Source organism: Ammospiza nelsoni, chromosome 3, assembly GCF_027579445.1.
Source record: "Ammospiza nelsoni isolate bAmmNel1 chromosome 3, bAmmNel1.pri, whole genome shotgun sequence".
NCBI lineage: Eukaryota > Metazoa > Chordata > Aves > Passeriformes > Passerellidae > Ammospiza > Ammospiza nelsoni.
The window spans coordinates 61783333-61811019 of NC_080635.1; the positions used below are offsets into that span (position 1 = coordinate 61783333).

A 27687-nucleotide genomic window follows, 5' to 3' on the forward strand; every position below is an offset into this window, starting at 1 on the left:
TCAGAGCCTAGCCTCCTACTATCACAAGTCTTTTCATCTTAAATAGTTTCATGTGCATTTATAACACCACCTTCATTTTTTTTATTTTATTAGCTTTTGGGTGTCCATTTGGATATAGTCTTTGAGAAGAGAGAATGCATCAGCACTACTTTGAAATAAATGCAATTAGAGATGTGAAAATAGGAGCACAATTGTTGGCTTTCCTACATTCCCAAGAAACACTTCACAAGAGTCTTGATGCACATCAGCAAGTAAATACCATTACCTAATGTCTCCTGAGAAGAAAAAGAAAAGAAAAAAACCCCTAAATCTACAAAACAATATTGTATCACCTTTGAGGTGCCATCAATATAGCACAGAAGGATGAATAGCCCAGTGGTAGTCCCTCTGTCTGAAGAGATCACAGCCAAGGCAATGCTGAATGCAGCCATGTGGCTGAGTCCTGAGATCTCGCTGTGTGGTGTTTTGGGTTCTCTTCTCTGGGAGTTCAGAGGCCTTCTATCTGTAACTTGCACCATTTTAACTTTTTTTGGACAAGGATTTAAATCTCATTATTAAAAGAAGTTGAATTTTTGCTACTGTTTTGTGACTGATATACATTCTTGCAGAGGATTACATCCTATATGTGGATACCAATGGCTCATACCAGCGGTGGGAGGAACTTGCTCCACTGCTTGCTGCTTCTCTTTAGAAAGTTCTCCACCAAGGGAACAGAAAGTTCAGAGAATACACTGGCTCTGACAATAATTTATAGTAAAGGAATTTTTTTTCTTTAAATGTGAGAATATCTATTTTTTACAACCCTTTTCCCTGTTGGCAATTGTGTCCTTTAAAGCCAAAATTGCAGGAGTTTTGCATAAGCTGCCTAGAAACCTTGGTTATAGATTTCCCTTGTCCTACATGGTTGAACCCTGTGCTTCATCTTTTTGAGAGCTTAAAGGCTTGTCCTATCAATTCATGTATCTATATATGCATTCTCCAGATCTACAAATGTTGTAAAATCTATTCACTGGAGATGCCCAGAGGATTAATAATTTAAATAAAAACAATCAGGACTGAGCTAGTGTTTTATAGTCAAAAAATGTCTTTTCCCTATACTATTTCCCCTTCTGGTGCATAAATAATTCCTCTAGCATTAGTAGAACTATGCTAATTTATACCCACAGAGGACTTGGTCTCAAAAGCCTAATTTAGATGACAACACTGAAGTGCAAAGACTTGCCATTTTTATTTGTATGTAAAGTACCAGCACTCAAGTAGTTGCATGTCATTAAATTATTTCTAGAAAATAAATTGCCATTTGGAAGGTTTGCTCTTGGGTGAAATTATATCATTTTGTATGACTTTAGACAGATGCAATGAGTTAATTTGAACAGCTGCTCTTCAGTTCCCTAATTTTGTTCTCTCTTCTATCTCCCATCTCTCCTCTACTGAGCATGCCTTCTTCACTATATCTGACTGAAACAAATACATCCTTGGACAGCAGCTCCAGTACTTCATTGCAGTGTTTCCTCTATTCTGAAGGGCCTTGGTAAAAAATGGGGTTGTAGGGCACAAAACAGCTCGATGCCAGCTATAGCTCCTGGGACAGCTGAAAGTTGGATGTTTTAAGCCATCAAACTCCTTCTTCCTCAGCTGTAATATTCTCTTGTTGCGCAGCACAGAATTTCACCCTGGGGTTTTGACTGAATAGTAATGGATTTGGTAACAGTCTCACCTGCACACTGGACACGTAACCATTAATGGGGCACTTAATTTCAGAGGAACTATGGGATTAAGACAGGTCATGTGCTTCTACTTTTCAAGCCTCCTGTTAGTACTTTCATAAAGGCTGTGTTCTGTATTCAGCAGTCAATTTTCTCTGCAATAATTGCTGGACTATTTGCCTTAGTGGTACCTGAGGCATGCTTCCATGTAGCTCTCCTCCAGCTCTGATGCCACACATTAGCCTTTTCTTATGACAAAATTATTTTGAAGTCAGCAGGGCAGCTGTGAACATATGTAAATGTTTCTAAACATGAAAGTGCTACCTTGTTTGCAAACAGTGAAGAAGAGAGGAACCTTGCTGAAAGAGCTTGCCATCTGGGGAGGAAAAAAATAAACCTGCCAAAATAGCCTGTATCAAGGTTAAGGCTGGTGTTATAGTTGATGTAACTGAAATAGAAAACCTATGAGGCCTGAAAAGACACTATGGGTAGTGAGACAAGCTATGAACTGGTCCAATAGCTTACCAGCATTTGCTTCTGTGCCTGTCATTTAAACTCAATATTCATCAATGCTTACCTGCCTTATGGCCCTGTGGAATACACTGTAGGACACTGTACTGCATTCTGCCTCCTATTTTGTGCAAGGCAGGGCCCCTTGGTGCCTCAGATAACTCTGTGAGTGGCTTGGTAATTACTGTTGTTGTGACCCAAGTACAGGGTGAACCTTCACTAAAGATAGCTCTTTGTTTTGAGGAATCAAGTTTACATTTTTTTCAGTGGGCTTAGGATATTGGGGTTCTGATGAGCACATTTATGTAAAGATGCCTTTTTTTGATAAACGAGTTGGTTGTTGGAGATGATTTCCTTTATTAGCTGGATATATGCAAATCAATTGAACTTTGTACCCTTAATCATATCTTTGGGGAAGTTTTCTGACTTCAGACCTCCACTTCATTTAGAATGGTTCCATCATTCTGTTCAAAATATATTTTATAAATATATCAATATTTGTGATGTGTGCATGGGCCTGTTTTGTCAAGACTAAGGCAAGCTTGATTTTTTTCCCACATTTTTCATGTTGCTATTGGCTGTACAAGAGAACTATATAAGGGTAATATGAAAAGAAATGGGAACAAAAGGCTGCTGCCAGCTATAAGAATCCTGGGGAGGGATTTAATACTTGCAGCTCTCCATAGCTTCAGTTCCTAGGCAGCTGGAGCTGCCTTCTCACACCTGGGGACTTGCCTTAGCTGATAGCTGGAAAATAAAAGCAGAATATTTGGATGAGATAAAATTCCACTAGGAAACATTGTGATGGTAAAAATCCATTTCACAGATGTTTATAGTCATCTCATCACCTAGAGGGCTGTGTGGAATGAGGTTCTTGAGGTGTCTGAGCCCTGCAGAAACACGCAGTGAGTGGCAATCCCAGCAGACATCCTTATGTTCTAAATAGGTGGAGAACGCATGTCAGAGGGAATAGACAGCAGACGACTTGCCTGCAGTCACTCAGCAGGTTAGTGGTGAGGCTTCTTGGCTAGCAGACCTGTTTTCTCCTGAACTAAATCTCTGGCCAGAACTTTTTCTCTGTAACTTTTAACAAAAAAAAAAAAAAAAAAAAATAGAATGAGATCCCAGATGCAAAGTTTGTCAAACAGTCAGCCTACAAAATGAATTCACAGCAACCACAGTATTTTTTAAGGATGTAGTTGTCATGAATTTGTAATGTGTCCCTATACATCTCCATCAAGTCTTAGGAAGAAGTTCTGTGATAAATAGCCTTGTGAAATAATGTTAGGTATGAGTTTAGCAAAATTATTCTGAAGTAGTTGGAGATCATCACCAGGCAGCTCTTTCTTGAATGACACCCATTTTTGTACTGACAACCAGAATAAATTTGCCACCTTACTCTCCAGGAATTCCCTCCTCTTCCTCCCTTTATAGTGGAAAAATAAAATTTATGCAGGTAAGAATAAATGCTATGGCAGTTGACTACTGTACTTAGCTCTCCTCTGGAACAAAATCCTTGATGCTCTTTTGTGCCAAAATGTGTTAATTTTTCCCTGGCCCAAAACATTGAATTCTACCATGACTATGAGAGAGCTGAAATCAGAGGACTGCCTGAACAATTTTGGTCAGGTGTGAAATAAATGTTTTTAAAGAAGTAATTTTGAAAAGAAAAAATCTGAGATGGGCAAAAGAAGCTGTTTTAGCAAAAAGTAAAGCCTACTCTTCTGTACTACTGCTTTGAACCTTTAAATTACTTTGCAACCATTGATAAATTGATTTTCATTGATAAAGCCTCTTTCACAGCAGTGAAAAAGATTGTGGTCCCATTCTTGTCTCTATGCATTCATTAACTGCTAAATCTGATCAATTGTTTAAGACTGGGATTTGATTTGGCCTCTTCATTTTATGCCTCTCTAAAGCCACCATGTTCAGTAAAGGAACACCTGCCTACATCAGAAATCTGATATGGACCTTCAGTTTAGCTTTGTCTTCCACTTAGGGCTGTGACCTAATAATTACCAAACAAAAAGAAAGAAACATCTTGATTTTATTTAATGTCCCTGTGATATATTTCTAGCAAATAATAAATAACTAAATAAGCCTTTTGGTCCATAAGAGGAAAGGCAACATACTCTCTGATATATTTACTTGAACCTGGGCTGACTTCCCTACTTTTATCACAAGCAAGACAAAAGTAACCATTGGGAGTAAGAGATGTGCAAGGCTGTAAGAAAACAGAGTATATTAATGAAAAGTACTCAGCAGAGAGCCTATTACAGTATCTGTCCTCTCTCCTGTGCCACTGCAGAGCTAAAAGTGATTGATAATAACCTTGTAGTTACTGTACAATTTTCCTACAATTTTATCGTTGCAGTCATGGCATTGATCTACAGTTAAATGAGATAATTCCTGTGTGCTATCTTGCCAGTCTGCCAGGAGCAATGCACCAATTGTACCTGTAAAGTCACAAAAATAAAAAAGAATACCTGCTTGAATCCAGGGCTTAATATAGAAGCTACATTATGAAATTGCTATAAAGAATATTTTTAAGTTTGTAAGAGAAATGTGATGGGACTATTCAAACCTAGAAATTTCTATCAGTAGTAATGCTTTTATCAGAAAAATATTTAATAGCCTCCAGTTTTTTCCTTTCACTATATGAAATTTGCAAAGCCTCTTTTTTTTAGGGGGGGGGGGAAGTATGAAACTTTGTAACTGCAGTCTTACTTGTATTAAGTTCTAAGATATGAGAAAATGTTTATGCTACAAAACTGCAAAAGCTAGACTTAAAAAAAAAACAATTAAATAAAGCAGTTCAAAATACAAGATCCCTTATTTCTGCTTTATTTCTGATGGATCAAAATTCAAGTTCTTAGAAATTTTACTGAAAAATTCTAATGAAATTCTACTTTGGACCAGAAACCATGCAGTTCAGTGAAAACTCTGTGAAGCTTTCAAAGATATGTGTGAATCTTTCACCCAGTTTCTTCTCAAATGCCTTCTTTCACCCAACCCCCTAAACTTAAAATGAAACTTTTGGGTCACAAAACCACACAGACCACCTCCTGCAAAGATGTGCTAAAACCAGAACACAGTAAAACTCACTGACTTCAAAAAGCTCTGCACTGTAAGTGTGGCTTCCTACTCCTCCCTGGGTCTAGCTCTTGCTTGCATTAAAGCTTCTTTTCAGTTTTGCAGTGCAAAATGGGGCCTCAAAAGTTACTGTCACATGAGATGTGTTTCTCTGCTGTTGATGTGCTGACTATAGAGGTGGTCAAATGGGCTAGGAAGAGTCAGAAGTTGCTGACCCAATAAATTCTGTCTCGAAAGGATGCATCAGGGGTGCCCTCAGGTTGCCTATGACACAGCTTTTTAATTCACAGTGGGATTCAATAACTTGGGAGTTTATGTCTTTGGAAATGAGTAGTGCTGAAGGGAAGGCTTCTGCTGGCAAGCAGGACTGTGCCATCCACAAACTTGCTGCCTCACAGATGCTCTTTGATGATCCATGTGAAATTAATGAGAGATTTCAGTCCAGCTCCAGGTAGATTTGAGGATTTTCTCCCTAGAGCCATTGTCACATGCAGTGTCACCTGCTGTTGATCTTATTAGTTATCTAAAAAGCTGAAGTGTTGGAGGGTGAGACTAACCTGAGATCTGCATTACTTTTACAAGCTTTCAAATGTCACAGGAACCCAGAGAACATAGATAGATTTGTTAGTTCTGAATTTTTCTATACCTAAGTAAATAAAAGACTATTAAACCAGAGAATTAATGACAACAAATTGTATATTCTTTTATTCTTGTCAGTCTTCTTATATATTCCCAAAGAAGCAAATAAATAAATGATGTCAATTTATATGCTCTGGTTTTTATTTGAATTTTGGTAGCACCCACAATATGATAAGCACTGTCCTCATCTGCAGAAACATACAATTTGTTTCCTGAATACCTTTTGGTTTAAGACCTACGAGATTTATATATCTGACAGATTATTAATCTTCCTTTGTGCCAGAAAATACACACTTCTGTAGAAAACATTGTTTCCAAGGTCCTGACTTTGCCAGCTGTTAGGCCTGTAAAAGACCACGGAGAGATTTTCCACTTACCAAATGGGATTATTCACCACAGTAAACTTCAGTATGTGTGAATGTGTGGGTCTCTGAGGCTCTGCTCCTGTAAACAATGAAACCTGTGCATAGCTGTACTCAAAGATGCACACTGATTTTAATAGACTGATTTCTTCAGCTAGTTATTGCATTAGTCTGTTTCTCACCACGTCAAGAAGACACCAACAGCCAAAACCAGCCAAATGAATTTGAGAATTTGTGTTGCTTTCACTAGACTCTCAACCAGCTTGAAACAAGTACCAGCCACCTCATCTTTCTGCAGCTTGGCCAGGCTCATTGCAGGTTTGCCATTTTGTTTCAGCCGGGACAACCTCACTTCTGCCACAAGGCTCTTTGCTGGCATGATCACAGCTCTCCTGACCTGCTCGCAGCTGGCTGGAGGCACGGCTGGGAGTACCTTGTTGTATCAGAGCTGGAACATATTGCATCTGCTCAGTGCTGTGCCCCTGTGCAGCACTCTCTTTCAACAAGGTGTGGTTTTGGTAAAATCACAGAAAAGAACAGCTCTGGAGAGAGAAATGTCTTCTCACATCCGGCTTCCTGAGTCTTTCTTCCCCAAGCCCTTTGTTTCCTGAGGCAACGACCAACTCCTGCCACTGCAACCAAGAGCCCAGCCTCTTCCTCTCCTGCCTGCCCTCATTTTGCAAACCAGATGAAGGGAATTATAAAAGGTTGGAGGTCAGCAGTCATTTCATCTAAGGAACAAAGTCCTGCTGTTTCCAAAGCTGCCGGTTTGATTGGACACGTTTGCCTTTTTTCTCCGGAGCCAAAGCATGAGAGCCAGTGGGTAGATCTGGGAGAGCACCCTGCAACGCTGCTTGCAAACTTTTCTGCAATATGGGTCATAATCAACTATTGATAATCTGACATGTAATGCACATTGTTGAGGGGAGGCCTAGCCTGCATGTTTGGGCTATTTACCATTAGGAAGAGTGAGAAAATTTTCTTTCCTGTGCAATTAATAGAACTGCAAATATTACCTCTCAAAACTGGCATAAGATTGATGTAATAATAATCTCTTTTAAACCCTTCTGTGAACTCATTTAGAGTCATCTCACTTTCCAAGTCCTGAGAAGAAAATATTCACATCTGTAAAAAAGACCCAGCTGACCATCTGAATGTTGAGCACAAAACATCAGGAGAAGACATCATTATGTTTTTAAAGGCTGGCTGCTGAACTGAAAAGCAAGTGAACAGTTAAGTTTGGCTCAAAGACTGACTGAGAGGAAATTTTAGGCTGCAGAAATAAAATCTTTTCTAAATCCCCAAAGTAATTCAGTGGACTGATGAAACCAAAGCAGTCTTATTGATGAAAATCATGGGAGTTACTCAGCTCTTTGCCCTGTGTCAGTAGTTTGAAGAGCTGTCCACCAAGCAAGTATTTATTTGCTCAAAGAATCTTCCATCTGGTGTATATATGTGTTCATTATGGAAAAGCCCTCTGAAAATGTTTGTGGATGCCCTAAGAGGGCAGAATTTCACAGCAGAACTCTCCATGCCAACAGCTGTTAATGCTTTAGTCAGCTGCAACAGTGCAACTTAATGGGGCTTAAAGCCCCATCAACCTGAATGTCTTCTTGGGTTCTGTAAATGTGTATGTATGGGAATTATTTACTTCATTATTTTAGTTAGGAAATGAAGATACTTACAATTTAGAATGTCTTCTGCACAAACAGTCATTCTGCAAAGTTTTAAACAGGGTGGGGGGTTTAAAAGGACAGGTACAGTACATTAAACTACCTGCCAAGTTCAGACACTATTTCATGAAGCTGAACATATGCTGAACATGAATGAACATGAACTTGGGAAAAGCAATCTCCACTTTCAAGGTTGTGCAATCCTTAGTGTCATTTACAGAATGGTGGAACTAACAACCAGGGTACATCTTAAGTATGAAGAAAAATTACTGAATATGAGCCTTCTTCTGCTATTTGACTTTCTTAGCATATGAACAAAGTACCACCATCAGTGTTCTCCATGCTGCTTCTTAGATTGACTTTCCAGTTGCCTTTATTTTTTTTTTAATAAGCCAGGAAATAATGGGTTGAGATTTGTAGAGACCCTCTCTTCTCAGCTGCCTCTTTCTGAATAGGCTTAAAAGGCCTTTTAAATGCCACTGAGGCATAGCTCTGAACATTGTTGGAGTGCCAGGCCTGTCCTACAAAGCAGGCTCTTAGGAGAGAACCTGGAAAGGGAGTGGATGCCACAAAAGCCATGGAAAACAGTTATGAGCACAGAGGGATATTCAATTCTCATTCTCACAGCTTGGTATTGGGGCTGATTGGGCTACAACCCTCTCTGGGAGGGAACTCAACCTCTGTGGAGTCAGTGCCTGGGAGGGAGGGTGGTACAGGGGAAGGTGGGAGCCACAGGCAGAAGTGGGCACGTGGTATCACACAGTTTCATTTTGATACCCAGGAGTAAATGGATTTGAAAGCCTTCCTTTCCCTTAATTTTTGCTCCCTGTAATGAATTGAGGAGATTCAAAATCTAAAATGCCTACAGCCAGAAACAGATCAAAAAGTCTTCTTTTAATAGTTTTGGTAAGTACTTGTAATCAGAAGTGAATTTTTTTTCTGACAGGTGTGTACTTTCCAATTTGCCTAAAGTATCAGGATGCAGAGATCCTTTCTGATGAGGAAAAATCCATATCCTTTACAGGATGTGATTCAGAGTTGCCAATAAACCAAAGACCCCTGTGACTTGGCTGGGTTTGCCAACCACTGGTGTGCAGTTAAGCACAGCTGCAAGGGAATTAATTGTCAGGACTTTTTGAAATTATGTCAGAGAATAAAGAATTGAAAGGGAAGTGGAAAATGGGGCAGAATAGTTTCTTTCTGAAAAACAGGCTGGCTTCTAGTGGGCAAGTTGAAATATTTATATACTCATATCTCTGTGTACAATTATATGTGTGTATGTGTGTGTGAAGGCAAAATTCTTGAAGGAATTGAAACGTTGCAGAAATACCTGTTAGAATAGCAATGCATTTTGCTAATAAAATAACCCATTTTCCTTTCACTCCTGCTGCTACATTCCCGGCTGTGGCCTGGAAAACAGACGATTTTGAAAAACAAGAAGCCTGATGCTGAATTCAGCCGTGACTGAGCAAATCCAGAATAATGCTTTCAAATTACAGGGAGTGAGTGCAGATTTGCACCCAGGGTCTGAGGATTGAATCCAGTCTCAAGTATTTAATTCCTACCAACTCAGTGTCTTGCTGCTTTCCCCAGGCTGATGTCTGCTGCACACAGCGATTTCTGTCTAGCAGGAAGGGGAAGCAGAGGGTGAGTTCTGCAGCTGGACTTGCAGACTCATGCTAGGAAGGCCAGCACAGCGGTAAGAACATGAAAGGAATTTATTTTAAAAATTTCAGTCCCCCACTCTTCTCCACCCCCACCTCACCCCCAGTCTCTGCAGGACCACAATTAGAGGAAATGGGCAGGGTACATTCAGAACGAGGGGAGTCAGAACAAGGCTGGAAGCAGATCAGGAGTTCAAGGGGAGGCTGGACAAATACTTGGAAGAGACACTCTGTGAGTGTTACTAAGACACAAACCACGTCAAACTCAGGAAATTCCCTGAGCTGAAAATAGTAAGAGGCTGAGAGTGTATTTGGGTGTAACAGATCCTGACTTGCTCTGTTGTCACTCTTCCTTGGGGTCTGCTTAAGGCGATGGGGAAGCAAAAATACTCTGTGAGGTGTATTTTGACCTGAACCAGTGTGGACATTATTTAAATGTTCAAGGGCAGAGAAGATCTGAGGACTGAGGGGAGACAGATGGAACAACAGTGCAGGGTGGGCTACCTCCTTTGGAGTCCTGTGTCAGGAGTCACAGGAAATTTCATTCTTCTTTTCATTTAGTTTCAATTCAAGTTTTCCACACACTAAACTGCACTTACATTCACATCATTTTCAGCCTTCAGATTTCAGTCTGCTGAGTATATTCCATCTGCAGTTTGGCAAACCTGCAAGTAATTATCTATCCCTTGTAATTATATTTTCAGTTAATGTTCCATTAAAGGCAAAGGAAAAGAATCCATATCTTCTGCTTAAGGTGTGATAGCACAAAATACAACATTTCATAATCTTTGAACAAACAAGCAGTTCAATTTGGCAAGGTGAGGTGCATTTGAAATACAGAAGTAGGCCTCATTAATTTAGGTCTTCAGGTGTATACTTTTTTCCTACCAAGAACTTACCTGCTTAGTGGATGGGTGCCCCAGGAGAAAAGCAAAGCCAGCCTTGGGGTAAAGCATTAGACTCACTATGAAACTATGGGATCTTTTCTTGCTCCCTTTCAGGACTGTTGTGAGTGCCATGGAAACCAGGATTTCCACAAGCTGATATTAACTTTCATTGCCCAATCTGAAACAGCCCAAGCCTAATTTTTTAGCTAAGAGCTCACAAGTGTGGCTGCAATTTCTGTGCCTCTGATAGCAGAGAAGGCAGGTTGGTTAAGAGCTCAGGGTGTGTAGAAAGGTGACAGCTGGTGGCATCTCACCAGTTCCTACCCACTTTTTGAAGCAATGTGGAAAAGAGTACATTTTGCTTTACCAGCATGTAACATGCATGAAATAATATTTTTCTTTCACTGCATGGAGTCTTGAAGAGACAAAGTGCTGTTTAAGACTAAGTACTCAGGAAAAAAGCCAAACCTTAACATAAAGACATCACTGCAAAAATAAATGTAATATTATCATCCACATTATAGTAAAGATGAAAAAACTATTCTCTGCTCTGAGGCACTGGGGATCAAGCACTCCCCCCTTTATGTATTTAACAGGGAGAGCAGAGGGAAGAGATGGAGCTGGAGAGCATTATGCAGCATTTTGCATTTGAACTAATGCTAAAAGATTTTTAAATAGCCTTTTTGCTTTCTAACACTAAGCCCAAGGTGTAAGCCTGGTGATTTTGTGGTGGCTAATACAGCATTGCTTCATCCCAGGCCACTCAAGGGTGCCCAACATCATTTTCTCTTCTCTTTTGCTTGTTCACAGACAGAGCAGGGGAAAAATATCTGGGAAAAAGGAACTGACAGCTTCAGTTACCCAGAGGTATGAAAGATCTTTGGTAGCAAGACTTAATTCCAAAGTCTCTTGGGAAGCAATCAGTACTATTCTGGAAAAATCTGGGGGGGAGATAAAGATCTCATTCAACAAATGATTATACAAACACTGTGAGCAGTGAATGAGTACATGAAAGCCATTGGATTAAGAACTGAAATCTTGGGACTCTGAATTTTCAGAGCAAGCAAAGAATTTCTGTGGAATGCAATGGAAAAACACTCTAGTGTGGCTTTTTATTTATTACATAATGCAACTTATTTTGTTTCCATTTGCTGCACAAAATTTACCTGAACTGTGGGAACTGTCGGTGAAGAGTGGCAGTATTTCCTTACCTCCTTAAAACCCTCGCAAAAGTTCCTAAGAAAGCATACACTGTTCACTTACAACAGCCCTTTTCAAAGGTCATTCTATCAGCTGGATCCTTTTTTTTCCGTCTGTTTGTTATTCTCCGCCACCCCCACCGCAATTATTAAACCACAGCCTGTTAAATTACAGGATCTTAACGTTTCACTACATTGCATCCCAAAAAATCATCAGATCTCATCAAGCCTTGTTTTCTCACTCTGTAGCCCCAGAAATTTATTGTGCGTCGTTTCAAAGTGGGGAGAGGGTTGGATCAGAAGGAGAAATCTTGGTCGGAAGAGAGCTGGGATGTCAGGCTGTCCGGTCCCACGGCAGAGCCGCGGTCCGGCAGCGCGTTCCGGGGGAGCGCTGGGCCGAGCGCCGGGATGCGCTGGGGTGCGCGGGACGCGCGGGATGCGCCGGGACGCGCCGGGGTGCGCGGGATGCGCGGGATGCGCGGGATGCGCCGGGATGCGCGGGATGCGCGGGATGCGCGGGATGCGCGGGATGCGCGGGATGCGCCGGGATGCGCGGGATGCGCGGGATGCGGAGCCCCCTAGCGGTGCCCACCTCCTGCTTCCCGCTTATTCCTTTTGTCATGGATTTTTGTGTCATTCCTCTATGTCATCGGTTGTCCCAGCTCACAGACAATTTGCGTGCCGCTGGTTTCGCCAAGACCAATAGGCCTGGCGCATTATTTTCTTTTGTTTTAGTCGGAATGGATCTGGCTGGAACAAGGCATTCTGCTCTGGTTTGTTTTGGTTTTAAATCCAAGTATTCTTGCACAAATCCTGAACAGGGATTAATTAATCCTGTCCCTTCTATTAGGAAAACATAAGAGTTTAAATACAGTGTCTGAAACTTTAGAATGTGCCTACAGTAGCATGAGCCTACAACCAAGAATGATTTTTTAAAATATATTTTTCTCCTTTTTAACCTTTGGGAAAAGAACCAGGAGCAACCTGGTCCAGTGGAAGGCGTCCCTGCCCATGGCAGTGTGGGTGGAATTAGATGGTCCTTAAGGTCTTTTCCAGCCCAAACTATTCTATGATTCTATGAGAAAACCCAGACTACTGACAATGAAAGTCAAATTAATTGTGATATTGTTGGTATGCAGAGGAAATACCTTGTGAGGAAGAAATTTATTAAGCACCTAAATCTGGATCACAAAACTTAATTTTATCATGTGGTTTTTGCCTCTTTTAGGCAGACAATAATTCACAGATTAACACAATTTTGCTTCTGTCTTTGAAACTATTTAACCTTGACCCCTTCTTTCTCAAAATTGTTAATCTGCAGTTTATAGTACCTTATGAGTCCTGCAGGCAAATAATAATTCTCCAAAGTGCTCTCATCCTGTATATTAATAAGACTAAATGAGGACCCTCTTTATTGCCCATGGCCTTTCTGAAGTATCTTCTAACTAGCTCTTCTCCTTTTCCACACTCCAGCGGACTGTGGAAAATGAAGACTTGATACCATGCACTGGAATCAGTGCAATGGGAAAGACTGTTAAAATTCTTTGCTTCAAAATCATAGGCCCTTGTCAGTACCCTTTGCTATGGGTACACTGTGCCCTTGCAAAAATTACCCTGATGTGCAAGGTAAGTTGGCTTGTCAATAGATCATACAGGAAGGCTACCTTGGGATACAAGTGAATAATAATCCAAAGGTAATTGTTTCTTTTCAAGTGGAATAAATCAATCTTAATTGTCTCCCATAATAATACAGATTTTGAGACAAGTCAGCAGTTCCCATGTGTGTGCACCCATTATTCAAATTTGTGTTCCCTATCTGTTAGGCAAGAGCACCCATTCAGATTTTTAGTCAGACAGTAGGTGAAATATATTTTCATAGAATCATAGAATGGTTTGGGTTGGAAGGGGCCTTGAAGACCACCTGGTTCCAACCCCCTGCCATGGGCTGGGACACCTTCGCTTGGACCAGGTTGCTCAAAGCCCCATTCCAACCCGGCCTCAAACACTTCCAGGGATGGGGCACCCACAGTTTCCCTGGGCAACCTGTGCCAGTGCCTCACACCCTCACAGAAAATAATTTCTTCCTAAAATCTAATCTAAACCTACTGACTTTCAGCTTAAAACCGCTCCCCTTGTCCTATCACTCTGCTACCTGATAAACACCTCATCTTCTTTGCTGTAAGCTCCCTTTAGGTACTGGAAAGCTGCCAAAAGTGTCTCCAGAGCCTTCTCTTCTTCAGGCTGAACAACCCCAGTTTTCTCAGTCTATTTTCACAGGAAATGTGCTCCAGATCGTGTTTGTGGCCCTCCTCTGGACCCACTCCAGCAGATCAATGTTCTTCTTATGCTGGGTGCCCCAGAGTTAGATGCAGTACACTCGGTGGGGTACCACCAGGGTGGAATGGAGGGGGGTCACCTGATGATGAGCACTGGTGTAAATCTGACCAGTGCAGTTACTCCAGAATGTATCCAATGTGTGGTCTTCCAACCCAAAAGTAATTCGGATCTGTGACTAAAGATAGTCTTGGGCTCTGAATGTGATAGCATTTACTCTGGCTGATACTACATGGGAAACAAAATCTGTGACTATTTTCTGACCCATTGTAGTTGCAAACTGTCCCTGCATAAAGTCATGCAGATATAATGACTGTGGGAGCAATATCATATAGGTAGGTTGTAATTCTGTAGGTTCTGAAGCTCATGAAATCTTCTTTATAAATCAACCACTATGAATACTGATATGTCTCTCTCTACCACCCTCTCTCACAATTTCCTTGAAATACTCTGCAAACTATTTAAAACTAAAACTTCATCCAGCCTGGGTTGGGCTTCCTGGTGAATAGAGTGCTGTGCCACTCCCTTACAGAACTGTCATATGCAGCTTGTGGGGATAAATTGTCTTTTTTGTCTGTGTTTGGACAGTGAAATCATTCATCACACTTTCATTCTATGTATATATCTTCTTCTTCTAGTGGAAAGGTGCATGCAGCAATTAGGCATTTTATAGATAAATATACCCATGCAGTTAATTCCAAAGCAATAAATATGTATCTGGAGTTTTGGCTTGGGTTTCTGATGGCTGTAAATACTGCCACTCCAAGTTGTTTTTAAAGATTGCAGTAAAAGGTTTATGTTCTGTATCTACCAGCATGGGTGACTTGTAATAATGTACTCCAAAGGTGTAGTGCCATGTCCAGCACTGATTGCTCCAGCAAATGAGTACTCCTCTTCACTTGAGTCATTTGTAATCACCTAACAGCTTGACTTTCAGCATAATTTTGTCAGATTGGTTTATGGCACTATATCTCTCACCACATTTTCAGAGATTGTGACAGCTACTGGTTTCATATTTGCTTCCAAATATTTTTATGTACTTTAGACATATATTTCCTTCTTTACAGTGAATGTTCTAGCTATTGTTGAGGTGTTCTTTCCTTAAAAAAAAAGGCAACCAGAAAATAATGTGCATTATGAATATGAATTATTTTCTTTTTTTGTAACTAGATATAAAAGACCTTTTTTTTTACTTGCTCTAAGAGCATCTCCTTCTTCTGTTTTATCTCAGTGGTTACAATAATTTTGCTGGACACCTCCAGATTTAGAAGAGGGTGGGGGTTATTGTTTGTTTGATTTATGGTTTTGTTATTGTTGGGTTTTGTGGGTTTTTTGGTGGGTTTTTTTTGGTTGGTTGGTCGGGGTTTGGGAGTGCTTTTTGTAAGAACTTCTGTGCTATTTTATGGGCTGATTGAGAATTTGCGATCAAATACTGCTGTCTGAAGCCTGTGTGGGACAGGGATTGCCTTCAGTGTTTTTGGGTTGCATCTTGCAAAGGAGTAGGAATTTCCAGAGTCACTGCATTATGAGTTACAATTTAACTCCTGGAAGGCAAAAGATTAAAGACCAGAAACTCTTCTTCCTAAAGAAGAGATGACTCAAGAAAAAGAGTAGAAATCATAATGAAGGGAAAAAATTAATAAAATTAAGAGTTAGGGCAGTAAAAAGAAACCTCACAACCCAAAGTAAATTTCAGAGCAGAAATAAACTCTGGAACTCATTGCCACATGATACTGATAACAGAAATGTAAATGAATTTAAAAAACAATTTGACACCGTAATGAAAAAAATATTTACATGGATGCAATTGTTGATGGCCCAAATTTTTTAAGTTGGAGGAGAACACAGCTTGGAGCTGTGAGAGAAAGATGAGTGCAAACACTTATGTTGCAGGAGATATCAGCATTTTGAGGACAGGTTTTGCGCAACTGTGGCTGTAGATAGCGAAAACATCACTATTTGGCCAGTGCCACTGATAAGAACTATTGTCAGATTTCACAGCTTTTGGAGCAGACAAGCAGAGGGAAGCCTTGCTTGCAGAAGAGAGCTCATGTACACACACACACACAGATGCCGTGCATTAAACTCTTCAGGTGATCAAGGGGAAAAGGGAAACTAATTCAAACCCCTTGCCCTGAAACTCAGTTTGCTTCGGCAGTGTTTTCAGTTTGTGCACCTTTGACAAACACTGCACTCATTTACAGCTTCTGCTGAATTCTGACTCCTTGTTCTTACTAAAGTGATGCATCTCCAGCCCTTTAGTTCTCACCTTAGCTCTCACACTTTTTTGTGTTTATCCTGTTTGATGTAACACCTCCTTTTTCCTGAGAAGGACTGTGTGTATTTAGACTCATTTACCTTTACAGATTTATGCTTTAACTCCAGAGTTGTTCTTGGACCACAAGCAAACTTGAAGATGTCATGGGAAATTCTTAGTCATTGCTGTAAAATTTTTAGTTCATGCACCTCTAGATGTTGGTTTTATTTTCCAAATGCTGAGATTAGGGGTTTCCTCATGAATTGTCTTTTATAACAAGTGACTGCAGCTCAGATTATGAATTTTTAATTGAATTAATGTTTTTTCTGGCAGTAGCTATTGAAAATCATGGCTGATATCCTGACTTTTTAAAATTAGTGGAACAATGACTCTGCCTAGATAGAAATTCTGGGCTGTTAAGTTTGCCAGGTATTTGAAAGACATCTGTAAGACTTCTCTGTTACAAAGTTTTTAAAAAGCAACTCATCTTTGTTGGTCTGTAGTATAATTACTATCTATAGTGCTATTAAGGATGTTAAAATGCTATCAGATTTCAGCATAAAGTGATGTGACAGTTCATTTTCTGTAATCCTATTTGTTTTTAAATGTTTGAGTTTTGCATATTTTAGTTTGTTTACAAGGTGCCCCAGGTAACTATTTTTTTCACAGCATGTGGTTTTGCTGATGAATTATAAGATGAGCACAAATTCCAGATACATTTTTCTTAATGAGACTATCTTTCTATTTTGATATCAAGGCCTGTTTTTAATTAGTTAAGGCAATGCAAAATAAATAAACTCAACATACTCATACATCACATTGATTGCTAGTATTAATAGCATAAGTAAGGAGCTGAGTAGAAAATAAGAGAATTCATGTGGTTTTTTTTAAAAAAAAACTTTCTTTTTTTTTTATGTCTACAGTTTAAATTAAGGTTCCATCCTTCCCTGAAAGCTGAGCATTAAATGAAAGCTTTCTGTGTGCTAAGTATGCCAAACAACTGGAATACAGGAATAATCTGCCTATGAATAATAGTTCCTTACCCTTCCCAAGACCTTTAATTTGTGATAAAGAGGTATGACTGATACCAAGGATGGGACTAGTTTAGTGGCAGCTCTGAAACATGGTTATTTAGGCATTTATTTTCCCCAAGCAGAAGGTGGACATTTCTCAAGAATGCTGCTTATAAAATGAGCGTTCATATAATTGGGACAGTCTGGCAACAAGCAGGTGGGGCATACAGGCATGTTTAGGTGCTGAAGATCAAGAAAAGGAGATGAAAGAAAGGCCATGCCCTCCTGGTGAAAGAAAGTTAAACCCTCTGCTGTGAAGAATTTCTTCTGACATTTCTGTCCTCTTGGCAAAGTATTTCTTAGCTGAATTTCTTTTTTACATGCCCTGAATTTTTTGTGAATTACAGCACTGCTTACAGCTTTGCCGGGCCTCAGAGGTTCTTTTGGGACCAAGGCAAGCACTCCACAGCCTTGTACAGCCTGTAGAGCACAAACATGCATTGAATACTGCAACTCAACTGAGTCCTGTAGATTGATCCTGCGAGGTTTTTTTTTAAGAAAAAGGAAAAAAGTACCAGAGATTCCTCTAATTGAAAAATAAGGGTATTACACTTGTGCAGTGTTGTGACCCACCCACTGGGCAAAGTCATCCCTATGTTTTATGGATTTCATCCTTATCTGTTTTTCTTAATATACTCTTCCAAATTTTCTATTTTGATTCCCAGTGACTTCTTTTGTTGCTAGCTGATCTCTTTTTTCAAAAAGGGCAAGTTGTTGTAAAATGTGGGCTTGTGTTGCACCTTCGCAAATTGTGGGTTGATTCTGAAAATATCAGATCCTATTACTGTGTAGCTACTGTCAGATTTACCAGCTTGACCTTATCTCTCTGAATAGGATGGGCTTTGTCATTGCTAAGGAAAAAAATCTGTATTTGATTTTGAATGGAAAATCCATACTGATTATTTCCTAAAATATATACTCTGGTATAATGATTGCAATTGGTCTGTACCTACACTGCAGCTACTGTAGAGCTTCACCAAAGATATATTTTTGACACTTTTAATTGACTGTTACTTACACAGCCAAAAATATGTATTTGACTGAAAGTATTTATGATATAAATACTTCAAAATTAAAAAAAACCCAACATAATTATGGAAAGGTGTATAGGAAGCTTGAATTTCAAGGGATGCAAATATTGAGGCCATCTAACTTACTTTTTCCAGTGTAATAAAACTATAATTAATAATGTCATAATTGTATGTTCCCATCATCTAACTATACTATGCTGTGAATGCTACTGGGTAAATGTAATTGAAATGTCAGACTTTATATGAGTTTGTGATGTAATATGTAACAGAACACATTAAATGAACAATCGATACAATAAAAATAGTTAATCAGAAAGTAATCTGAATCAACCAAAAGGGATACATAAATCTCCTTTTGCTTGTGTGACACCATATAGCCAAAATATAAAAAGGAAAAGAAAGACTGGAGATGTGTTTTAGTGGTAAACTCTTCACCTAGAGTGCCTCCTGGTCATGTTATTTTGTGATATACATGCCTGAAAGACAAGCTCTGTGGTAAATGTCATCGATGACTTCGACAAACAGAAAAATCTGCAGTTAAAACTCTCAGAAATAACCCAAAGAATATTGCTCTTGCATGTCACATCAGTTTGGAATACCAATTTACGTGGAAAGTTAATGTGCTATTCTATCTAATTTCAGAATTTCTACGTAGACACCACCAGGAAATTGTGCTCAGATCAAGATGCTGCTGTTTTGGAATTGCAAGTTAGTTGTCAAAATGATTTGGTGCATTGTGAGAATAAGGACGTGACTGGGAAAGCTACACTAGTGGAAACCACTGTGGCTAAAGGTCAGTAAAGCTTTATGGTTTGAGCTATTAATACAACAAAGCTTAACCTCAGCCCTAATGAAAATTTGTCATACAGGAGTATCTTGTGTGATTTCACTTGGAATCTGTGGCTTAGTCAGAGAGGGATGAAAAGGGAACCTTTCTGTTCTTCCTTCATAAATGCCATAAGGCAAATTCATCCAGGCTCTCAGCAGCAGCGTGGTATTAAACTCTGTCTGACACTGCAGCATGAATATTCAGTGGGTTTTAGGAACAGACGACTGGAAAACATGTGCTGATCTTTTGCTTTACAGTGACGCATACACATAATCTGTTATTAAAAACATACCTATCCCAAAGTGTTTTGAGATGAGAAAGCCATTGACATTAAAAATATAGAGATGCCTTCAACTCATATTTTTGTATTTTGAAGAACATAATAATACTGAGCAAAATCCTTGACCAATAATTGTTTTTAAATTTTTCTCTACTTGTTTGTATTTCCCATAATTTTGATAGATGGCTAGTTCTTCTACTTATCTTTCAAGTTTTTCTTTTTCAGAAATGAACCATACTGAAGTTGAAAGGCTAAATCATGAGAGGACAAATCCAAATTCATTTTATGTATTTCAACTTGGCAGTTAATATTAAAAAAAATTATTTCATTAATCTCTCGGTCACAGGTTATATTTGAGATATGAAAAAATCACCTTAATTACAACACTGGAACATTTTGAGGACTAAAGCATGAGTATTCATCCTCACAGCATTTGTTAACTGATAATTCATATCAATAGAAGAACTTCTTATAAATTTCCTCTTTTTTTCCTTGTCATTCAGTGTGCAAGACTCTTAAAAAGAATTGTCTATTTGAAAGTGTGTATTGAAACTTCTAAAAGCTACATAAACCAATTTTCTGGAGAAAAATTGCAGTGCCATACTAAATATTCACTAATCCTTGTTGCTGTGGAAATTGATTATTTGGGGACTGATTATTGAAAAATGATGTGGTTTAACCCCTGTCAGTGACCAAGCCTCACACAGCTGCTTGCTCACTCCCCCACTAGCAGGATGGGGGGGAGAATTGGAAGGGAAAAAGCCAGAAAGCTTGTGGGTTGAGAGAAAGACAGGGAAAGCAAAAACCACTCACACAAGCAAAGAAAAACAAGGAATTAATTCAAGGCTTCCTATAGGCAGGCAGTTGTTCAGCCATCTCCAGGACAGCAGGGCCTCATCTCATGTAACAGTGGTTTGGGAAAACAAACTCCATCACTCCAAATGTCCCCCCCTTCCTCCTCCTTTCCCTTTGGTCAGTTTGGGTCACCTGTCCCAAGCTCCAACTTCCCTTGCCAGCTATGGCAGTATGAGAAACAGAAAAGCCCTTGGGTCTGTGCAAGCACTGCTCATAAGTAAAGCCCTTGCCCATAAAAAAATAATCTCCATATTATCAACCCTGTGTTCAGCACAAATCCAAAACCACCCTGTACTTGTCACTGTGAATACAATAATTCTGCCCCAGCCAAAACCAGCAAAATATTTTGGTATCTGGCAGCATCTAAATAAAATTCCAGATTTCTTATTTTGTGGCTTTGAAAAATCTCTTTTCAGGCTTTGTTTTGTCACTGTTTAATGATTTGATTAGATTTTATAGGGGTAAATGGTGAAGCTTACATGTCGCAGGTACAAAGGACAGTTTAAATCCCACAAAATAAAAAGAATACCAACATGGGTTAACATGGTACTCTTTTCTTGTTAAGGGCACTTCCTGTAAATCACTGAGGCTTGGCTTTGAAAACCATTGTCCATGCTACAGGGATTAATTGGGTCACTAGCCTGGGTTAGTCTCTGTGGGGTGAGGCAGACAAGGGACACAGAGGGAACACACCTGAAGAAAATGTGACCAGTGTCTCTTTGAGAAAGAAGGCAGACATAAAATTTATGCTGAGGCTTGGCTTATTGACAAGCACAAAAGTCAGTGCTTGAGTAGGTGCTTAATTCTATTGGCCTAGACTCCTCACAGACAAGAAATGTGACACAGGCTAAAGTCTCAAAGTGCCTTTATGGTGAAGACTCTTCAAATATTTTTCTGAACGCAGTTTCTCAGTTCATGCAAAAAGTGAAGTCATAGAGTCACTTCCTGTGCCTGTTACAGGAATTGTACAGCAGTTACTAAGCTGAGCTCCATTGGCTGAGAAAAGCAGTATGGAGCCACTGTTACTAAAGCTTCAGCTCAATAACAGGACTGGGAGGTCACTTGGTCTTTCCATTTTTCTACTGCGAAGGTATTTGTTACTTCTTGTGTTTCTTTTGTATCTGGAAGTGTCTGGGAAGTGTCTGTCTCCATCTTCTTCCTATCTTCCCATCAGGTACTGATGCCCAGTGATAACATCTTCCCTGAGCCTTCTCTACCAGGCTGAACAGCCTCAGGCCTCTCAGCCCCCCCTTCTATTTCAGATGCTTAAGGCACTTGATCACCTTCATGACCCTCTGCTGGACTTGCTCCGGAACATCCATGTCCCTCTTGTACGGGGAGCCCAGATCTGGACCCAACACTCTAGGTGTGCTCCCACCAGTGTTGATCAGGGGGACAAGGATCTCTGCTGGCACCACTTTGCCTAATGCAGCCCGGGAGGTGTTGGACCACTTTGCCACAAAGACACATTGCTGGAGCACGGTCAGCTTGTCTTCCAGGACCCCAATGTTTTCCTGGGCAAAGCTGTTTTCCAGTCATTCCTTCCCAGGCCTTGCATTTTCTTCCACTGAACTTCATGAAAGTCCTCTCTGCCCAGTTCTCCCACCTGTTCAGGTCCTTTTGGATGGCAGCACAACCATCTCAGCTGCTCCTCCCATTAAAAACTTACTAAAGGAAGCTTGTTCCCATCTACTGCTCCATTAATGAATCACTGTGTCTGTAGCAGGCACCCACAGCATCACTCATATTGGTCTCTCTGTTAAATCCTGACCCAGGAACTCTCAGGGGGTTCTTCACTTGTCCCTAGGCAAGAAAGCTGCTTCTGTTACCCATGATGCCAGCAAGATTTCTTCCTTCTCCTTCATGCTGTGTGTGTTAGCTCCTGCAGTTTGTGGTTCTGGATCTGGACTTTTTGCAACAGTTCCAGGTTTGGGCCCTCTGCTGAACATGTTTCAGCACCATGGTGAAATGCTGCAACATCTCTGACTGTCCCATCTGCCCTGCTTGAAGTCTGTCCTCCTTCTCTCTCCTTATTCATCCAGATATAATAGCATTAGTCTTTTGTCCACCACATTAAGCCTTATTTATATGTCATTGATAACTCTTTTTATAATCTCCAAAAGCACTTGATTTTTATTGTGATTTTTCAGCTTCTAGCACAATTCTGTTTTTCTTAGCCAATTCTTCACTTGCTCTTAATTCTGAAACAATCTAATTGAGAAGAATGCTTTTTCTAGGCCCTTTTTCAGTCTTGAAAATATCTTTTCTCTATTGTTCTTGTTCTATTTCCTTTGGCAGTCATTGCATCAAGATCCTAATATTTGCTGTGACATCCCTTCAGAGAAAGCGGGGTTTACTTTTCTTCTGGCTGAGACCATCATTAGTCATGGTAGACTGATGACAACTCCTCCTGCTTCTAGTAGACATATATTTTTAAACTTTAGCTATCATTCAGGCTTATCTTTTCCTGTGTTTTTCCATGAATTTATGGCTGGAGACCCATGCTTTGCAGGTAGCTTCCAGGTAGCTTTGGGTATATGACCAAGAGTATTAGAGAAAGAAAATGGTGTTAAGACTGCTGAAGGCTTGCATGACTGGAACTGCAAACATTTACAGCACTAACTCTTCCCATGCATCTGAGTTCTTAGCCATGTATCTGATTCAAAAGCCCACCAGCCACAGGTCTCCTGGCTCATTTCTCATTAAAACTTCAATTAGTTAATTTGAAGTTCATCCTATTCACTCTTTTGGCTTAGGCTATTCATGGAACACCAGACAGAGGATAGCTTTTGTTGCTGAGGATTCCAAACAAACTCCTAGTACCTCTCTTAGTATGCCCACTGAAAATCATGAAGTAGTATCATAATGATACTTCTTTTGCAAGACTAGGAAATTGCTTCTTATTTAATTGCCTTGGAGTATATCCCTTTACAAATTCTGTCCAAATTGGAGTATAGTGTGAGTTTGAGCTAGGCAGATATAACCCAGTCCAAAGAACAGTGATGGATTGTGACATATCAAAGCTAAAATTTTTCCTGAAAGTTGTATGTTAGTGTAGTCCAAAATTATTTGGCTTGATTAAAAGATAATTGCAGAATTATACAGGAGAGCAGATTAGATTATGGAACAGTTCTTCCTGGCCAGCCAAGGAATCCCCATGAGTCCACTGCTGCGTGCAGCAAGCTTGCCTGTTGCAGAGGGTGTACTCTGCTCTGCTAATTCAAAAGATAATATGTCAAGACTAATAACACAGACACACTCCTGTAGGTTTTGAGTGGGAGGAAATGCACCATTCACTGACTAATCTTTAAACTTCTACTGATGAATGTTAAGCCACCCTCCAAAGCACCAACCTGTTTCAAATTCCTAATTAGGATGTTGAATCTGTACTCTCAAAAACCCCCCTAGTTACAGAAACAATTTCTATTTCTTACCAAAGGCCAGATAGTTCCAAAAAGAAAAACAACGTTTTTTCCTACATTTTAAAGCCTCTGTTGTCTTTCTTTACAGAGTTCATGTTAATAAAGATAGGATTTATTATCTTTGCTTCTAAGAAATGGAACCGTCTTCTTCTGTTGCAATTAAACCTGAATAGGCCACTGAAGATATTATCTTATTTTCTTATATTTGACTAAGATTGAATTAATTAAAAATGGTAGCAATATCTGCAGGATTATAACTCTCATCAGAAATCTGCTGTATCAGTTTTTCTTTATCGTTGAAATTTATTCTAAGTGGAGTTTCTAGAACATTACATAATCTACTTATTCATGGCATAGGTTTCTGGAATAGTTACAGTCTGCAACAAAACAGTGTTTATGCTGATTTTGTTCATTCATGTCAGGATATTTTAGAAAAGTTATTTATATATTCTGTCTTTAGGCACTTGATTTAGGAGGCTGGTGGGCTGGAGAAAAAAAAAAAGAGGATTGGGCCTTTCATTCGTGCTTTCAGATGCACATATATCTACTAAATTTTCAAAGATGGTTCAAGAAACTTCTGTCCCTGTAGCTTGCTGTCCTATTAGTGAAGACAATACTTTGACTATGGCACTGTGCTCTAAAACAAATATTAAAATGAATTAAACATAATAACCCCAAAAACATAAATCAAAATCTAGAATTATGAATTGTTAAAAAAAATAAAAGCTGCTTTTTTTTGATGACATCACAGGGATTTTGTACTAGTGTTCTGAACTAGGTGCATGGGAATAAACAATATGAATTAGGAATCCTTTTTTGTATGTGTGTGTGACAACTCCCTCCAGCTTCCCACTCAGCTCAGTCTTTGATTAGGGAAATAATGATATTAGATTCTTTGGCTCCCATGATCTTGTAATTTTCTTTAAAAAAAATATTTGCATTTTCATCTGTAAACACAGAATTTATCCTTAGCTTACACATCTTCTGAGGTACGTTTAAAAAAAGACAAGAAAATTAAAATATGGAGATCATACCATTTTATAGGATGTGAGTACACTTTAGTAGATGATATTGAACTGTTTTGAATCAGCTTTACTCTCAACCAAACTCTAACTTGTTTTACAGCAGGTAGAAGAAAGCACAGGCTCTGAATCCCTCTAATTTCACTGGTTTATTAGATATTACTTATTTTAATTGCAGCAATATTCAGAGATTTCAGGCAGGAGCTTGGGTGGTTGCAACGAGGGGGTATGACAGCATAATACATATTTAAACCAAAGGTTTAACTCATGTGAGTGCCCTTTCCCACTCTCTGGTGATGCTGCTGGCTCTGCTGTGCAGAGCAGCATTTGAATGTCCCTGATGGTGCCCTGAGCCCCACTCTGCATCCTCTCACAGGAACTTATTTTGAGGCAAGAAACACGAGACTGTTTAAAACTTGTGGCAACCATTTCTCATCTGCAAGAGCTGTTGTTACACTGGGGATTTATTTTATGTGAGGCAGTAGTGAAACAGTGGAAACTAGGTCTCAAAAACTCCAATGAAACCAGCAAAACAGACCAGAAAAAAAAACTGACAAAGAAAATAATTTTAAAGTTAAAGGACAGTGAAAAACGTCAACAGTTGTCTATTTCAGGAAATTTAAGATTCTTTTAAAGGAATTCAGACTAATCTTTTCCAAATATTAGTTTAGGAGATTCCAGAGGAAGATAAATATTACCCATACATTAAATACAACCCTATAGTTTATGTGAAATATTTTGATTGTGGCACATAACAGTTTTGAAAGATATGCTACATCATCCCATGAAGTAATGGTTGATGGATATCAGCTCAAGGAACACTCCATTAGTTTTATGTGCTCTGATTCTTCTAACATAGATCGGCTTTCAGCAGTAGTCCCTAAGGAATTAGCTCTCACTAGCACTGAGGAGCATCAGAACCAGGCTCACAGCAAATAAAATGTTGCTGCTCATAAAAATGCTTGGTTTATGCATATACTTTTGGTTCTGTACATTTTCACTTAAGTGATCTGCAGAAATAAGGATGTGGTTCTACCATGGTGAGTTCATAACATTATTATGCTAAATATTTCACAACTCTTTTTCAAGTTAAGCATAAATAAACAACAAATGCTGTGTGATTGAGTGTTAATTTATGCAGAGTTAAAACTGATGTGAAATATTTACCACAGCTATAAAACTATGTTATGGTCACATGGCTAGAGGCATTCAGGTGTGCAGAATTGTACGGATACATGAGTTGGGGCCTCTAGCTCTTTTCTCTTTCAAGCACTAGTCTTCATGAGTTGGGTCATTTGTGTTGCCTACCTTTTGAAGAAGAGCAAAATGGAGACTTATGACAACCATTTCTGATCTTGAAATTCCTGAAAAACAGCAAACATATTCCGAGAAAAAGCCAATTTATCCTGCTTGCTCAAAGATACAAGTGAAATTAATGGAAATTTTTAGTCTGCAGAGTACCAGCCTTCCACTATAAAGGCAAATATAATTACACAAATTGTTCCAGGAAGAGCAGAATTAATGAAATTTTATTTAATAAGTATTCAGGACTGTTGCCCCCTACTCCTCTCTGTCTTTCCTGATAATAACCAAAACCCTCCTTGCAGTGCTCTGATCAAAGAAAAAGAGCAGGTCTGGAGCTATGTGTGTGTTGAGTGGCCAACTAATATGCACACACTGATTTATCCTGCTGTCTGCTGCCAAATGGAGTGGATAACAGCTGTGTTCTGCATGCTTCTCTTTCAATAGAGGAACTAATTCAGCTCTAGCTTTAGTAACCACTGTGAGACTTCTGTCCCTTTCTCAAATCTGACTGAAATTGGCAGAAATAAACTTGTAAAAGTACTGAGGAGACTGATGGATGAATGGACAGCACGATGACATAAGCCTTGTTTCCTTGGCAGACTGAGATGGCCTATCTCATTCAGTAATTCAGTGTTGAGGCTAATGGATTGTTTTTCCAAACAGAGAAAAAAATTGCATTGATTTCAGGGTTCAGAATCCCCCTTGGACAGTTCAGCTTGTCTCATTAATTGCTTAATGCTTTATTGAAGTGTAAATATATTTATGTCAAAAGGAACTCTGAACAGGTTTGGGACTGGGGACAGCTGTGATTTAGTCTAGCCTGATGACATCAACATTCTTTCTCCTTGAGCTGTCTTGCTTAGAAGTGTATCAATTTGTTTACATGTGTTTGGGAAAGAAGAAAGCCTGGCTATGCCATCCATGAGCAATCTGTACCTTATATCCGTATTAGCAAGTCTAAGTGCACAAACAATATTTCCCTCGCCGAATCACAGGGATTAGCTGATTCTTTCAGTGCCTGTTTTATTCATTAGTTTGCTTTTACTGATATCAAGCGCAGCCAAATTGCAAATGAACTACAAACCCAGAAATGTTTATTAACAAGATAGTGGCCACATGTGAGATATTACGTGCATTTCTAATCATATATTTGGGGTTTTGCTTTGGGATTCTTTTTCCTTTTGATGCCTAGATCTGGAAATACTTTGCTAATTCAGCAGTGGGAGACTCATGGCGATACAGGTCTGTGATAAACTCTGCACTGGTGTAGCCAGACAGATACTTGATTAACCTTGTATTTATTTCCAGCCGTAGAAAACCTATAAAGGAAAGGATCACACCTTCAGAAAGAAATTACTATTACCCAGTTTTCAGTCAGTCAGACTGACTGACTCTCTCAGCCATGGAGAGTCTCAGGAGGAGCACAAGTGGGATTTGGAGACTGCTGAAAAACTATTGAGTTATTCTCTTGTTGAAGGGGCACACAGGGGTTTAGAGCATAAGACTGGGAGAACTCTTATTTGAGAAGTTTGGTTTCATAAAGAAG

The 27687-nt window shown here is 39.4% G+C and overlaps 1 protein-coding gene across 2 annotated transcripts in view; it reads left to right on the top strand.

Annotated features, from left to right (window-relative positions):
• The window catches only part of THEMIS (thymocyte selection associated), a 76615-nt gene that overhangs the window by 41932 nt on the left and 6996 nt on the right, over positions 1 to 27687 (top strand). For both annotated transcript variants that reach the window (XM_059468937.1, XM_059468938.1), the window contains exon 5: positions 19071 to 19221. In XM_059468937.1, the coding sequence (XP_059324920.1) occupies positions 19071 to 19221 (151 nt within the window). The remainder of the gene's footprint in view (positions 1 to 19070; positions 19222 to 27687) is intronic.